The sequence below is a fragment of the Enoplosus armatus genome, chromosome 20, assembly GCF_043641665.1.
Source record: "Enoplosus armatus isolate fEnoArm2 chromosome 20, fEnoArm2.hap1, whole genome shotgun sequence".
Classification (NCBI taxonomy): Eukaryota; Metazoa; Chordata; class Actinopteri; order Centrarchiformes; family Enoplosidae; genus Enoplosus; species Enoplosus armatus.
The window spans coordinates 808,807-824,732 of NC_092199.1; the positions used below are offsets into that span (position 1 = coordinate 808,807).

At 45.4% G+C, this 15,926-nt stretch overlaps 1 protein-coding gene across 1 annotated transcript in view; it reads right to left on the bottom strand.

The window, feature by feature from the left end:
- ankfn1a (ankyrin repeat and fibronectin type III domain containing 1a) overlaps window positions 1-15,926 on the bottom strand; it is a 64,110-nt gene that overhangs the window by 13,787 nt on the left and 34,397 nt on the right. Inside the window, exons 5-13 of the mRNA XM_070927415.1 lie at window positions 15,403-15,604; window positions 9,994-10,188; window positions 8,305-8,418; window positions 7,260-7,357; window positions 6,053-6,143; window positions 4,420-4,527; window positions 927-1,026; window positions 709-841; window positions 145-261 (exon numbers count right to left, since the gene is read on the bottom strand). Of these exons, the coding sequence (XP_070783516.1) occupies window positions 145-261; window positions 709-841; window positions 927-1,026; window positions 4,420-4,527; window positions 6,053-6,143; window positions 7,260-7,357; window positions 8,305-8,418; window positions 9,994-10,188; window positions 15,403-15,604 (1,158 nt within the window). The remainder of the gene's footprint in view (window positions 1-144; window positions 262-708; window positions 842-926; window positions 1,027-4,419; window positions 4,528-6,052; window positions 6,144-7,259; window positions 7,358-8,304; window positions 8,419-9,993; window positions 10,189-15,402; window positions 15,605-15,926) is intronic.

The window sequence follows — 15,926 nt, forward strand, 5'->3', positions numbered from 1 at the left end:
GGCTTTAGTTTGTTGACGTCTACACTTTCATAAAAGAGATGCAACACTGAGGAACAAACTGGAAACTGAATAAATGTATGAGGAACTAAAACAACTCGAGCTTATTGAAGTCAGTTTCATGTGTCGTAGTTTTTGGGTCCTGACCTGTAGCTGGCTGGCGGCGGTCAGCATCTTGTGCCTGGCCTGCAGGGTGGAGGACGAAGACATGGACACCGACATACTCTGTCTCAGCCACCGGACGTCCTCCCACATACAGGACAGCTGCAGAGGCACACGGACAGACGGTAGAGAGGCATTAACCTGCAGCGCCTCATGAAACAGAGAGCTCTGATATGTGTCACATCAGAGGAGCTCCAACAAGCATCAAGGAGCCTTTGAGGAAAACACTTGACACCTGATTACTGCAGCGACCGACAGGAGACTGCAGCTCTGAGATGAACACAGAGAATAAGACTCTCACAGACCCTTCAGAGACACAGCAGCAGAGACTGTCCTCAGCATGTCTAAAGCTTCCAGGTTTGACTTGTGACACAGAGGATGGTCCAGTTTTGCTGAGATGGATTTAGGTTTCTGTGTGATGTGCTGCTCATTCTACTGGCCCCCTTGAGGGAGCTCCATACACTGATTCGCATCCTGTCACTCGGCGTAACGGTGTTGCTGTACGCTGCCTGTGCAGCGGCACTGATGAAAGTGTGTGTAGACCTGTACCTTAGTGAACCAGAGGAAGTCCTGCATCAGGGAGCTGCTGTAGGAGTCGTCCACCTCCACGATGGGGATCTGGTCCTCGGCTGTCACCAGTAAACTGTCCTTATGGTAGAACACAGCTGCCAGGTAGATCCCCCTGCAGACACACGGGAAGGTAAATGGGACACTTCTTCAAACAAAGACTTGTTTGTCTGTCCAGTTAATACTTCCATTTGACAAACCTTTTCAGTGTTTTCACAAACTTGTTGGAGGAGTTGAAGAGGTGTTTCAGACTTCTGGAGACGGACTGCTTCCTGCTCGGGTTCTGGAGCTTTGAGGTGTCTGAAGACAAAAAGAAGAAAAAACACACTCATTATAATTCTACTTTAATAAATTTCCAGATCCAGATCTCGCTTCCTTGACTGGATCTCTCATGACGTTTGGTCGACAGTAGAATCAGTCTGAACAGGGTTCTTCTCATCAATGTAAATGTGTACTGAAGGTGGCTTCGAAGCTGAACTTCTGAATCTCTGTCCTGACATTTATTTCCTAAATGATTGAAGTCTTGACTTTAACTTCAGACTTTGTGGACAAACAAAGAGAGACAGACTGAGACGGAACAGCAGTGTGTGAGCGAGGTCAGCCGGGTCGAGTCACTCTCCCATGTTGCCGGTCTGACTGAACCATGTCTTATCTCGTTCACGCGTTCGGCTGTCTCTCCCTTTCCCTCCCTCCCTCCGTCCTCTGCCTCCCTCCAGCCCCGCGAGCCCGGCGGCCGGCCGTTCAGTGATGCCAATCTCCAGACCACAGCGCCTCTTTGTACTTCGGCTAATTAAGCGTCACATAATTACCGGCCTGTAAACAGACGTGGAGCCGTCTGACGCTCACAAACATGTTGGTGTGCTACTGTTCTGCCCGGCGGGACGGCTGAAACACGTCCACCACACGCCGCTACAAACAAGCCACCGTGCAGACAGACAGCATGATGGAGGAGGCGGGGAAGAGGTTAACATTTTCTGCCTTTGAGGACTGGAACATACTGGAAAACCAGAGTCTACAGCTCTGTGAGGCTGTACTTGAGCTAAATGCTAACATATGCATGCTAACATGCTGACATTTAGCAGGAAAAATTTTATAATGTTCACCATCTTAGTTTAGCGTGTTAGCATGCTAACATTAGCTAACTAGCAGTAAACACAGAGTCCAGCTGAGGCTGATGAACGTCATCAGTTCTGCAGGTGTTTGGTCATAAACCAAAGTGTTAGACACATGAACATGTTGACCTGATGATGGCGCTGATGAAGAGTCAGAGGACCACCAGAGTTATTACAGTTCATCCTGAGGGGACCATGAAGGTCTGAACCACATCTCATCACAGTCCATCCAGCAGCTGTTGAGATGTTTCAGTCTGGACCAGAACTGTAAGAGAGCTGCCGTCTTTCACTCTGGTTTGATTTGAAGTGGATTGTAGCTTTTGTTTTGTATCTCAACATGAAATTGGTGCTCGCTAGTAGAAAGTGTTGATTACAGCCGGTTTTACTCAACCGTCTGAGAGCCTTTTGTCCAGCCTCTGCAGCACTGTCACACTTTCATCTTTAAAATTGCCCTTTCAGAGTTTGTCAGACTAAAGCTTCCTGCACCCACACAAGCTCACAATAATATTAATAATAATAATGTTTCTGCAACATTAATGACTGCATTTCTGCTGCAGCTTGACCTGCGTGTCATCAGACAGGCGGAGGACGACCGCCTCCGAAACATTACACAACCCAACCTGCAGCCGAGTCTGCAGAACGTTTCAACAGCGACTGTTTAACAAGCAGCAGACCCATGACACACACACACACACACACACACACACACACACACACACACACACACACACACACACACACACACACACACACACTCTCTCTGGCCTTGTTATTTCAGTAACAGGTTGAGGCTGCCACCAGCACTCTCCGCCTGTAAAGAGTCTCTATGTGTTTGCAGCTCTGGAGGCTAACTGGGTTTGACAAGTGGATAATATGACAAGAGCGCGGCGGCCTACTGTGCAGCGCCGCACGACACGCCGAGTAAATAAAGACATGAGTTGATTAATGAGGCGACCACCTTTCCATCTGATGGAGGGAGAGTTTTTTATTTAGTTCTGACTTGCTCATACAAGTTCTGATGTTTCATTAATGTAGTTTTTAGTTTGTTAGTTTGCATTGCTTCTGTAACAACGGCAGTCATGCATATAAAACGGATTTAAAATGACAACTGAAATGATGCGGACAGGAAGAGAAACTGCATTATTGTGTATGTGGTTTAATGTGACGGCGTGTTTCCTCCAAATCAAACGATGAATGAACAAGTCGTAGAAGTGTTTCCTGATCTGAGACAATTACAGCTACAGTTGGTGAAGTTTCTGCACAAAACCAACTTGGTTAGGCTGAAGCATCCTGATTTGTGTGGTGACATCGTCACTTGAACGTAAACATTGGCTGAAACGACTGATGGGGTCGTTTTTCTCTATCGACACCAAACTGAAAACCTTTGCTTGTTTCAGCCTCCAGGTTCAGCCACACAGTTTGAGTCTCTGTAGTGAGGGTGGGAGTTTGCTCCCAGACTGACCCTGAGAATCCTGTGTGGAGCAAAGTGGTACGAGACTTTTTACACTTTCATAAAGAGTCTGACGGACGCATGAGGCTCACGGAGCATCGCTGTATCTGTGTCCACAGCACATTAAGAGCTGCGATCATCTGACTGACAGACAACAAGAGGATGCTCCAAACGCTGGACTGCTTCATCAAAGAGTATTAACTTCTTAATGATTCAGCCGGAAACAACACATTATCTTCTGTATCTGAGTGCTTCTCCATCTATAGAGGAACACACACACACACACACACACACAGTCAATGAAGATATCCAGGCTGCTAAATGAGCCTTCTCTGCTCTATAGTGGTGTCTTTGTACACTCTCTGATTCATTTCACACATTTATTTTTGGCTCTCTGAGAATAAATTGTATAAACACACACACACACACACACACACACACACACACACACACACACACACACACACACACACACACACACAGTGGGTATTTATTACATTTGCACACACAGCTGGATTAATGACTAATTGACCGTGCACTCCAAACATAAATTCAAACACACATGAATGACTTTAGAGGTTATTCTGCACTCAGTTTTTATGTTTGTGCAAAAACGTGCAGCTGAGAAATCCTGTGTGTGTGTGTGTGTGTGCTGGCAGTGACCCCAGTGACATCATAGCTGTTGACTCAGAGTCAGTTGAGTGATGGTGGGTTTTTCTCTCTCACATTATATAAACTTATCCTAACCTTAACATTAACCGCTGACTCAGAAATCAGCTTTTTCCCCAATCGGGGACACATCTGAAATGTGTCCCTGAAGGTAGCCTACGTCAGACACACACACACACACACACACACACACACACACACACACACACACTCTCTCGGGACGTCCTCATGAAGCTGCTGTTTGAGCTTGGAGCTGTGTGAGTCTCAAATGAATGTGAGCTGAATAGCTCTTAATGCTGCACTATGTTCAGCAGCTCGTCTCTGACTGAGTCTTTCTGCTGCTAACGTGAGTCCCTTCAGTCAATGCTAATGTTAAAGCATTGATTAGTGGAGCTTTAAGGCAGCAGAGAGACGTGTTAGGAGGCAGCCAGTGAGTTATAAACTCTGTTCAGAGACACTCACCTCCGCAGCAGTAGTGTGTGTGCGTTGCTCGGACCTGCTGCAGCAGACGCTCCATGGCCTCGATGTGGCCTCGTCTCCGGGGCTCCCGGCCGTCGCTCTCCCTCCAATCTGAACAAACAACCAGAGGACAAACCCTGAGAGGACGTCCTAACTAACATGTTAAAGTTCTGTCTCTCTCCTTCAGCCTTCAGTCCTCCTCTAACACAGTCTGAAAGGAGCTTCATGACTCATTCATGGCTCCCAGACGATGAATCCCAATAACTTCTCCTCTAGCGCCACCATGAGGTGAGAAATACCTCAACAACGGACGTATTTCAACCATCGTAAGTCACGCTTTCACTCTGTTCTCTTGTTCTGCCTCTTTAAATCAGACACCCACACACTCTGTCCTCTGCTGCTGCTGACACACACACACACACACACACACACACACACACACACACACACACACACACACTCTCAGTCCTCTGCTGCTGACACACACACACACACTCTCAGTCCTCTGCTGCTGACACACACACACACACACACACACACACACACACACTCTGTCCTCTGCTGCTGACACACACACACACACACACACACACACACATACACACACACACACACTCTCAGTCCTCTGCTGCTGACACACACACACACACACACACACACACACACACTCTCAGTCCTCTGCTGCTGACACACACACACACACACACACACACACACACACACACACACACACACACACACACACTCTCAGTCCTCTGCTGCTGACACACACACACACACACACACACACACACTCTCAGTCCTCTGCTGCTGACACACACACACACACACACACACACACACACACACACACACACACACACACACACACACACAGCTCAAGGCTTCAGCACTTGAATGTGCAGAGAGAAAGAGAGTCGTGACGGAGAGATGAAACCAATGTTCCCAAGTGGAGAACCTCACAACAGAGAACCTTCAGATGGTTCACAGCTGACTCATTGTTCACTACTGACCACAGCAGAGACTCCAACGTTCATGTCGCTTTGCTTTTCAGTCTGAGAACATCGACAGCAGCTCCTCTTTCAGAGACCGTGTCCTCCGTCCTCTCCGGTCTGGAGTCTTTCGTTCCAGCTGCTGATGATGACCGGTCAAGTTATATTTTACAGGTTCGTACATAAAGTCCAACTCCACTTTTCGACCCTTTAAATGTGCCATGATGTATTGATTTGAACTGTCTATAACAAAATCTAATCCATAGAACAGTCTATGTACAGTACAGCTGCTCATTACATTTAAGGACAGTGGACATGTTGACCTGCAGGTGGCGCTGGATGAAACATCAGAGGATCGTCCTCTGAGGACCGTGACAGTCCAGATTAGTGATAGAACTCATCATTATTTTCATCATTTATTAATGTCCGTCAACATTTCCTCGACCTCAAATGTTGTCAGACCAACAAAAAGCAAACTACTCACAGAGACAACAGAAACCAGAGATGGTGGTGTTTTTACTTATTTTAGAATAAAAGTGCACTCTGTCATCTCTACAGCGTGAATATGAAACAGTAAGGGGACGTACGAGGCTGCAGTAAAGAGATGATCAGGACTGAAGAGAACAAAGTAAGAGTGAACTCACTGGACGGAGCTGCAGAAGGAGGGAGGGAGGACGCAGGAGGACCCCAGCCCTTCATGTTGTAAGCCGACACTCGAACGTAGTAGAGCCGACCCTGAAACATAAAGACACATCTGTTTAAAGACACTGATGCAAAATAAAGTCTGTTCCTCTACTGTGTGTCACAGAGTGGGGGCTGTTAGAGCAGCACATTATTGAACATGGCTTTGGTTTTCGGGTGTCCACATACTTTTGGCCAGATATTGTTCTTTTTACGCTCTGTCTCCTGATATTGACTGCATTTACTGTATTAAACCCTTTTCAGACATGGAAAACAACATTATTGCCTTCAAGTGACGACTTTCAGCTCAGACTGGAGTCATGTTGGTTGTTTATTGTCTCTTTGTGATCGTTTTTGTCTCTTTGTAGTCATTCTGTGTCTCCTTGCCTTCATTTGAATCTCTTTGGTGCCGTTTTCTTGTCTCTTTGTAGATGTGTTTTGTCTCTTTGTGGTCGTTTTTGTGTCTTTGTAGTCATTCTGTCTCTTTTGTCTCTCTGTTTGAATGACTTTGGTGCAGTTTTGCTTCACCTTTTTGTCGTTTCACGTCTCTTTGAAGTTGTTTAGTGAATCAGTGCTGTCCACACTAACGTGAGATGTGGACTCTGACTCCGACTACACCCACGGTGTATCTCGTCCTTTCCACTCAGCCAACACGTTCTTTTCTAAATGTTTTCAGGGATGTATCTGAGTGCCGGCTGCTGCTCTAAATGGCAGACAGCAGATGCAGCACAGTGCTTGTATCTATGTGGCAGACAGTGATGCACAGGCTGCATAATGAACCACAGCTTCCACTAAACTGCACCCTCTCCAAATGTCATTGATGCCACTCAACAAACACATGACAGCAAAGTTATTGAAAATATGGAAAGACAAGATTACACCAACATTATACCCAAACATGACTGAATCAAATGTGTCAGTGCTCTGAACGAGGTCTGTTCAGAGCTGAACTGAAAGCAGCTGTCATGAGGAGAGATGATCACAGCTCACAACTCTTCATCTGCAATCCTGTTAATCCGGTTTAGAGCTCCTAATTAACACGCCGTTTGTTTAATCCGGACGCAAACAGTCGAGGAAGCTGTGCAGCAGAACAAGTCAGAGTTCCTCTGAAGGCTACAGGAGAAATCACACACAGCGACTGAGAGAGTGGACGAGCGATGCTGCGGTTACCGTGGTGAGGCTGCTGATGATGCACTTGAGGGTCTGCAGATTATCCAACACGATCTCTCCAGCAAGCAGCGAGAAATCCTTCAGGCAGCTCCACTCCACTGCACACACACACACACACACACACACACACACACACACACAAAGGTTACGTACCCACAAGGTGTCAACAGTAAACAGTAAAAGGTTGGTTTCTCTTTTCATTACAGATCAATAGTCCCTCCTGAGATGAGGAAATCTTCATTAACCTTCTCGCTCAGCTCGTGGCCTCGAGGCGTCTCTAATTGTCTCTTCCTGTCTCTCTTTCTCTCTTTAAGGGTGTGAAAAACCCACCGAACGACAAAGCCATGCCTCTGATGCGTTCTCGTAACAGTCTATCCTCCCGGTGAAATCCCAGATTCCCTATTTGTTATTTACTGGGAGAAAAGATTTCACATCACGAATCGAATGAATACTGAGTGTAACGACACGTTTTAAAGCGCCGCTGAGTGACGAGTTTATGAAAAGAGTTTTATTGGTGTACGTAATAAACACTCCAATCATCCAGGTTAAGATGTTTGGGACAAACAGGAAAGAAAACAAATTACTGAGGGAAAGATTTAAAGCATCAGCTGATGAACACGTCTCTCTAAAACTCATTCAACTAAAGACGCCAAACATTAGCCCCTTTACAACACCTGCAACAGATGATCATTGATATAATATGATGTATAATAATTCATAATTCAACATTATAGGAAAATAACTAATTCTCAGTCCCTCAGAATAAAACTCATACCTGACAGCTGTTCACCTGGAAAACAAGCAGCAAAGCATGTTGCGTTACTATGACAACTGACAAACTGCATATTTAACAGGGTCTTTAATGCGATGATTTTGACATATTTCTTATTTCTTCTGTTTTGATGTATTTGATAATGTAATGTAAAATGTGTAGTTGATGTTGGCTTGCTGTCTTAATGTAATCAATAAATGAAATGAGCTTTCCAAACAAAACAATGAGCTGCTGAACAAACTCATTTGACAGTGTGTGTGTGTGTGTGTGTACCTCTGTATTTGGTCACCACGGTGGAGTTGAGACACTGCGGCTCCTGGAAGGTGACGGTCAGTGTGGTGCTACTGCTCACGCTCAGACGGACCATAGACGGGGCCTCCGGGGCACCTGAGCAGGGGCACAGACAGGCGTCGACAAGCACAACAAACAAAGTGAAATCAAAGATGATCATCAGGCCAACTGAAAACAGCTGAAATGTAATGTGTGTAAAAACTGAAAATCTAAAACGATGTCTTCTTCTATCTTTAGATTTTCAGTTGGTGCAGTTTAAACTTCCTCTGTAGGTGGCGCTGCAGAGTGATGACTTTTCTTCTTCTGTTTATTCCAAATGAAACTCTGTAATGTGTTTTGAGAATGTCAAACACATTACTCCCCGGGCGGTCAGCGAGTGGGAGGCTGTCATGCAGCGTGACGCAGCAGCAGATCTCAGGATGCTACTTCGAATCAGAAACGTCGAGAGGAAACGGACACTGAACAATGTGATGGGACTTTATGATGAAGTGAAAGGCTGAAGCTCTGCTTGATATCACAGACCTCCTCCCCTCCTACATGGGAGTAAGACCTCCAGACTGAGAGAGAGGGAGGCTCTGGCCCCCGGGCTCCTGGTCCTGAGTCCAGTGGCCCCCGCTCTCACCTCCTGATCCGGGTTTTTGTACGACAGAGGTTCTGTCTAGACCTCCTGATCAACAACATAAACAGCGAGTTCAACAGTCTCTTTGTTTAAAGCACCACTGCACTGCTAACATGAGCTAATCCTGAAAGAGTCCTTTACATGAATCTGTCCTCTCTGGATAAATACAATATATCATACGTAACAAATGGCCGCCTCTCTTAGCGTCCGTGTCCTGAAGAGAGAGACAGGACAAAGACATGTGTCTGTATCGAGCACCCTTTATAAATATTGATTTGTTGTTGTGTATCTAGTTGTTACAGGTTTTCTGACGTGAGGGTGACTCTTTTGTGTAAGATGTAACCTAACACTTCACGATGTTTAATATTCTTGACTTGTCCTGTTATCTGACGTTATTTATTATCACATGTGAGTTCACACTCTGACCCTGAATCTTACTTGTTGAAAGTCTGTTAGAACTTAATATTTCTGGTTTCTTCTAAATTACAGAATTTAAAATATGTTGAAGTCAGTGTATGAAACCAGGTACTTTAAGTGTCTCATTAGAAGTATTATATAATAACATGCTGAGCTGGAGATGATGAGCTGACTGAACACCGAAATTAAAATATTCTAATGACATTAACAAACTGAAGCAGCAGGTTTTATCAAGTGTAATAAGCGATAATGTGAAGTAACAGCAGCAGTCCTGCTGTGTGACACAACTCATCTCATGTTCCCTTCATCACAAACAATCATAATAATCTCTCACTTCATTACTGCTTGATGTGTGCAGACGCCTGTCTGATGATACCGATGTGATCTGTCTGCAGGACTCAACAAGGCTGAAATTACATTTTGTAGTACTTTTTACTACTTTTTCATCCCAATCCATCACATGTTAAGATATTTCAGCGTGGTGTACCTGTAACATTACGTCTCCTTGATTTGGACAAAAGGCCGAATGAATGAATGTAAATGGAGCATATTAAATGAGCTGCTGTTCAGAGGTCACCTGCAGCTCAACTGGATCTGCTTCTCTTTATCATTATTATGACTCATTTATGACTCACGTGCGTGCTGGAAGCCCGTCCTCATGCGTTTGTACAGCTTGCTCCTCCACTCCCAGGCCCTCAGCTGTTTGTCCTTGTGGCAGGCCTCCAATGAGAGGCCGTCTCTCTGAGCCTGAGCCGCCAGGTCTGCCGCCCGCCGCTCAGCCTCCACCACCAGAGAGCTCAGGTGGGCCTCCCGACTCTCCACGCTCACAACTACAACAGAAAACACACACACACACACACAGGGTGCTGCAGTAAGACCTGGAGCCCAAAGGACTGAAGCTCATCAGACTTGATCGACAGGATCCACATCAACATGTACATCAAGTTAGGCTGTTGGTGGCTAAACAGTCACAGCTCTGTCTCAGATGTCATTTTGTTAACTGCTGTGTGTCTGTGAGGTTTTACAGGATGTTGGAGAGTAAACACAAAGATCTACAATTCAACAAATACAGCTTCCACAAGGACCACGCGAGTCCTCCTTCACAGGGATTAGCTTTCAGACTGAGCTCTTCCTCGAGGGCTGGATGGAGAGCTGCATCTCATTTTATTTAATGAAAAAATGAGTTTGTGGAGGAGTCGAGGCTGCAGGGTCAGCTCTGTCAAGGCCAGCAAACATCTTTTATAGCAGACTAAAGGAGAAGCTGCAGCTTCCACGTCAGAGCGGGAAAAGAACAAATCAAGGCCAAAAACGACAGAAAGTGTCTCTGAGCATGTGACCATAAAAGGACCAACGCTGGCCCTCCAACTATAGGGAGTGAGGAAGAAGAGGAGAGGAAACACCTTCACTTGATATTCTGCTGCTGCCAATAACATTAAATTATAGTATGTACATTTGCAGAAGACTAAATAAATGAAAAATGAAATGAAATATGGTAAATGTGTGACTTTTGGCTGAGGTATAAAAGATGGTTGTTGTACCTGCCTGTCTGACTGTTACAGGTAGAAACAATTATTCTCACAGTGAATCTCTTTGAGGTGGAGCTCATTCTGAACTATCAGCTAATGATTATTAGTTCCCTGTGGATGAATCAGCTGATTATTTTCTCCATTAATGGATCGATTCTTTGGTCACAATGACCCAGAGCCCAAAGTGACGTCTTCACAAAGCTCCACATTATTAACAAGACATTACAATTATTAACAGCATTCAGAGGAAAAGCAGCACATCTGCATCTGAGAATCATGTTGCTGTATGACTGCATGCTCGCCCGCCCTGCCGCTGTCCCTCTCTCTCCAGTTCTTCTTCATGGACTGAGACAGCAGCACAAACAAACAAACAGCGTGTTGTGGCTGCACGTTCAGCTGCTGCACTTTCTTCTTTGTTTGAAGCCTTTTGATCCTTGTTGATGATAATTGTTTGTCTCATTAGGGATCAATTAATGATCTGCTGTGACACAGAAGAGTGTGTCGGCGTCCACTGCTGGACGGAGATAATGAGCAGTGTAATCTGAGACGTGTTCAATCAATGGGATTCTCTGCAGAGACGCACTGAATGGAGCCGATTTAGTGATTGTGATGAGACTGTTGTACAGTGATGCTGCCGGCTGCTTCTAAAGACCAGCTCTGCTTCTTTGGTTGATATATTCGCACAGATAAAAACACATAAAGCATTAAAGGAAACAAGAAATAAAACAACATCTAAATCTGATCAATGAAGAAACACATCAGCATAACATAGAGTTTTTAAATCACGTGTACAACAGACATGACAGAGGGGCTTTTGGATTCTTAAACCAGAGTCCAGCCAGATTACAACGGTTTTAGGATTTATCTCTGATGTATCTAACCCTTCTCTGTCTGCAGGTTTGTTAATGTTGCAATAACCTCGAAGCTGTTTGATATCTGCAGCTTTTAGTTGATATGTCGAATTTGTTCCACCTCCAGCAGCTACAGATCAACATGGTCCTTCATGTGGAGCCGTGTTTCTGTCCAGTCTTCTCTCTCTGTGAGCTCTGTGTTTGGTCTCCACCACCTCCTCCTCCTCCACATACATACATACATATATATATGTATAAACATACATATATATTGTTATTGTATATATTTTTTACTTCATTGTTCACTTAAACACTGTAAATGTGTATATATATTTTTTTCTATTTCTTCTTTTTATATTTTGTACATACTTTTAGTTCTAAATTATGCCACTTTTTACTCTTGAATGGGAGCACCAGTACTGTACAATTTCCCCCCGGGGATCAATAAAGTATTTCTGATTCTGAGGGAAACATCTGGCTCGTTAGCTGCTAAATGCTGCAGCTGTTCAGCAGCTCGTCTCTAACTGAGTCTGTTAGGTCGTGTACAGTGGCTTCATCAGAAAACAGCTGGAAACACTGAGACCGATCAGAGCGTGAATCAAATCAGGGAAGTCGTGGCCAGAAAACAAAAACAAAGAAGCTGAAAAGCTGTGTGGAGCTGAGGGGACCAGCAGAGTCGGGTTCATCCTCTCTCTTACAGTTCATATGAAAGTATTGATTACAGCTGTTACATCATTCGTTACATCACTACTGGACCTGCAATATTTCAGAAGATACGAGACTACAATAATTAAATATATTTGATTAAACAAACGGCTCCTTAGTATTTGATCTCCCGGGAAACTCTTTTAAATAAAGTTCTGACAGTTTGAATAATGTTTTGAAAAACAACAGAAACAAATAGAGATCTGGTGAACGCCGAGGCGGTCCAGCCTCGTGTTCCTGATTCTATCCATCAGGGGGTTGCCGTTGGAAACGGCAGCAGCCATGTTATAAACCCAGAGGTGTCATTTCCTGCTCGGCTCGGTCTGTCAGAGCCCGGCTAGCTGCTAACGGCTGCTAATTGAAAAGGCTGTAAATTAACAGGCTGCTGTGTCTGAGGAGGAGCCGCCTCACACAGGAGGACATTGTCTGACTGAGGGGACGGGGTCTAAATATAGACCAGCACCCCCAGGGGCCCCGACGGGCCTCATAAATGAACACGCAGGCAACGTAGGTGAGCTCAGGGAGACACATTAACACACACAGAGGCAGACAGAAAACACTGGCTCGCAGTTGATGAGTGAAATCCTCTCCTGGGTTTCTACATAATGAGTTCAACAGTCGAATCAGCTCATTGAAACATGGAGATAAGTTTGTCTGCGTCTCTCCTTGCCTGATAATAAAAACACATCACTGTATCCATCGCTTGTTTCTATGAGAAATAATAAATATAAATACCACATAAATGAATTCACATGAATTACCTCCACAGAGAAGTTTGTCTGGTTGTAAAATATTACTTCTCCAGACCTTTTAGTCTTTGTCACCACGATGTTACTGATGACGATGGTGTCTCCTTGTGTTGTATCATGTTGGATCATCTTCAAGATCTCACTTCAGTTCATGTCTGTGTGTTGTTGTGTTGCAGACATTGTTTTATTGTATGTTGGAGACTTCACAGTTATAGTTACTTTACATTCAACATACATATGTTCATGATAAATCATTCACTTTTTTTGGTACTAATTCTGCTGCTAATAAATCTGAACTTGTACTAAAGTTTTAAAAGCCTGTAGTATTACTACTTTTCCTCAAGTAAAACTCAGAACTTCTTCCACTGAATCTCAACGCTTGTTTACTTTTACTTAAGTAAAAATATGAGGGCCGGACTTTTAGTTGTGATGGAGATTTTTACCTTGTAACCACACACCAGTACACACACACACACACACACACACACACACACACACACACACACACTCTGTGCTGTCAGCCGGGCTCTGACTGATTTACTTGGCACTTGAGGAATGACATAAACAGAGAGCAGCAGGCCCCAGGAGGGAAAACAGCGGCAATGTTTACTCTGTGTTTGTTTACAAGGATGGGATTGTACCGCCGCCCAGAGTCCAGCCGCTGTGTGGAGAGCTCTCGCCGCCGCGGCCCCGCGGCACAATAAATCACTTAGCTGTAATTGCCCCGGCGTTACACGCATCATTGGAACAGTTAAACCATTAAACGACAAACCTTGTTAAAGCTGTTCAGTGGGGAGTCACGCAGGAGGCCCGGCTTGCTGTAAAGTGGCCACTGTTTTACCCCCAACACACACACACACACACACACACACACACACACACACACACACACACACACACACACACACACACACACACACACACACACACACACACACACACACACAGGGAGGGGGGGGGGTCAGTAGTAAGGTAAGAACCACCTGTCTGTGGAGGGTTTATGGAGGACAACAGGGGGACTGAAAAAACTGTGTGTGTGTGTGTGTGTGTGTGTGTGTGTGTGTGTGTGTTTGGTGTGTGTGTGGGCAGGGCGGGGGAGGAGAAGGGGGGAGGAGGAGGAGGGGGATAGCAGGCTCATTCAGGTCCAGGTAGAGGAGACCCAGACTGGGCTGCAGACACAAACACAGGCCCTGTCTGATCCACAGCATCACTCACGCTATTCTGCTCTGTACAGGCACACACACACACACACACACACACACACACACACACAGTATATACATATATAACTACAGGCTGACGTCATGTAGCATCCCTCGCTCTGTCACTCTCCACTGCCTCTGCCGAAGCTAAGCTAAGCTAAGCTAAGCTAAGCCAGCAGTTCAAACGGCTCTGAACCACCTGGACCATCAGTGAAGGTGGAGACTTAACATGTCGGCCCGTAACAAAGACGCTTCAGGTCATGTGAGCGAGACGCGAGTTGCTACCAGCAGATACAGACGTTCAGACAAGAATGTGGATGATACAGATCTATAATATCTATGAATTAACACAACTGAAATGTGTTGGTGGAGTCAGTGTTGAAGCTAAAACAGGATAAAAGCAAAGACTAGAAACAAGTCAGAAACATTTTGCGCAGCAGAACACATCACCATGACAACCAGCAGTCAACAGTGACAAGACCATCGCTCTGATCTGTAAATTAAGTTTTCGGAGTGAAAGGTCAGAGTGGACAGAACCAATCAGATGTGACCGCCGTCTGAGGATAGAGGATTAAGTCTGCTGCTCTGCACCATCAGGAGACGGGTGCTGATAAGACCTGGTTCAAGAGTCCTCCCAGCTAATTGTATTGACATTGGGCTCCTGGCTGGAGGCTTCATGTGTTCACTCTGCTGGTCAGAAGAGTTCAGCAGGAGAGAAACAACTGTTAACATTGAAATACCTGAACATACTGTCAGCATGAAGTCGTCCACACATCCAAAACACTCTGACTGAACATCAGGACAAGAAGCTGAAGCTGTTCTTTGCTCCCACAATGAAGTGCACCGCTATCATTCATGTTGTTGAGACGACAAACAGAGACGCAGCAGGAGGAGGAGGCTTTCAGAACAGGTAGAAACACTTTGACTTGTTGATTTGACTAAAACCTTTCAGACACAAGTGAAGGTCTTCTCAGGTGCAGACACATCTGGAACCAGCTGTGGCGTACTCACAGTGTGGACTCTCCTTGCCGCCGGCCTTCAGCAGCAGTTTGGCGATGGGCGTGTTGTTGGTCATGATGGCGATGTCCAGTGGCGTCAGGCCCTGGCTGTTGGGGGTGTTCAGGTCCAGCTCCTCTGCTGAGAACTGGTAGAGGAGAATCTGCACCGTGTCCAGGTCCTGCTGCTCCACCGCCTCGAAGATACAGTCGCTGCCCTGCATGGTCTGGAGGAGAAAACCAGCACAACGTCACATGACTTCATGATACAAACACTGTGACAGGAAGATGCAGCAGGAAGGAGGACAGACATGAGGTCAGTATATCTGGTCAGGACCAGGGAAGAAGCATCAGGTCTGACTTTACTGAGCCTGGTGTATTTATTGATCTTCTCTGGAGATCCAAACACAACACACCTCTGTTTCAACTCCTTTTCAGGAGAAATCACCACCTGGTTACCATGGTTACCACATAAAACTGCATAACCACACAGAGTGATTTCCTGACAGTTCACAGTCAGCAGATGGATTTTACTGTCAC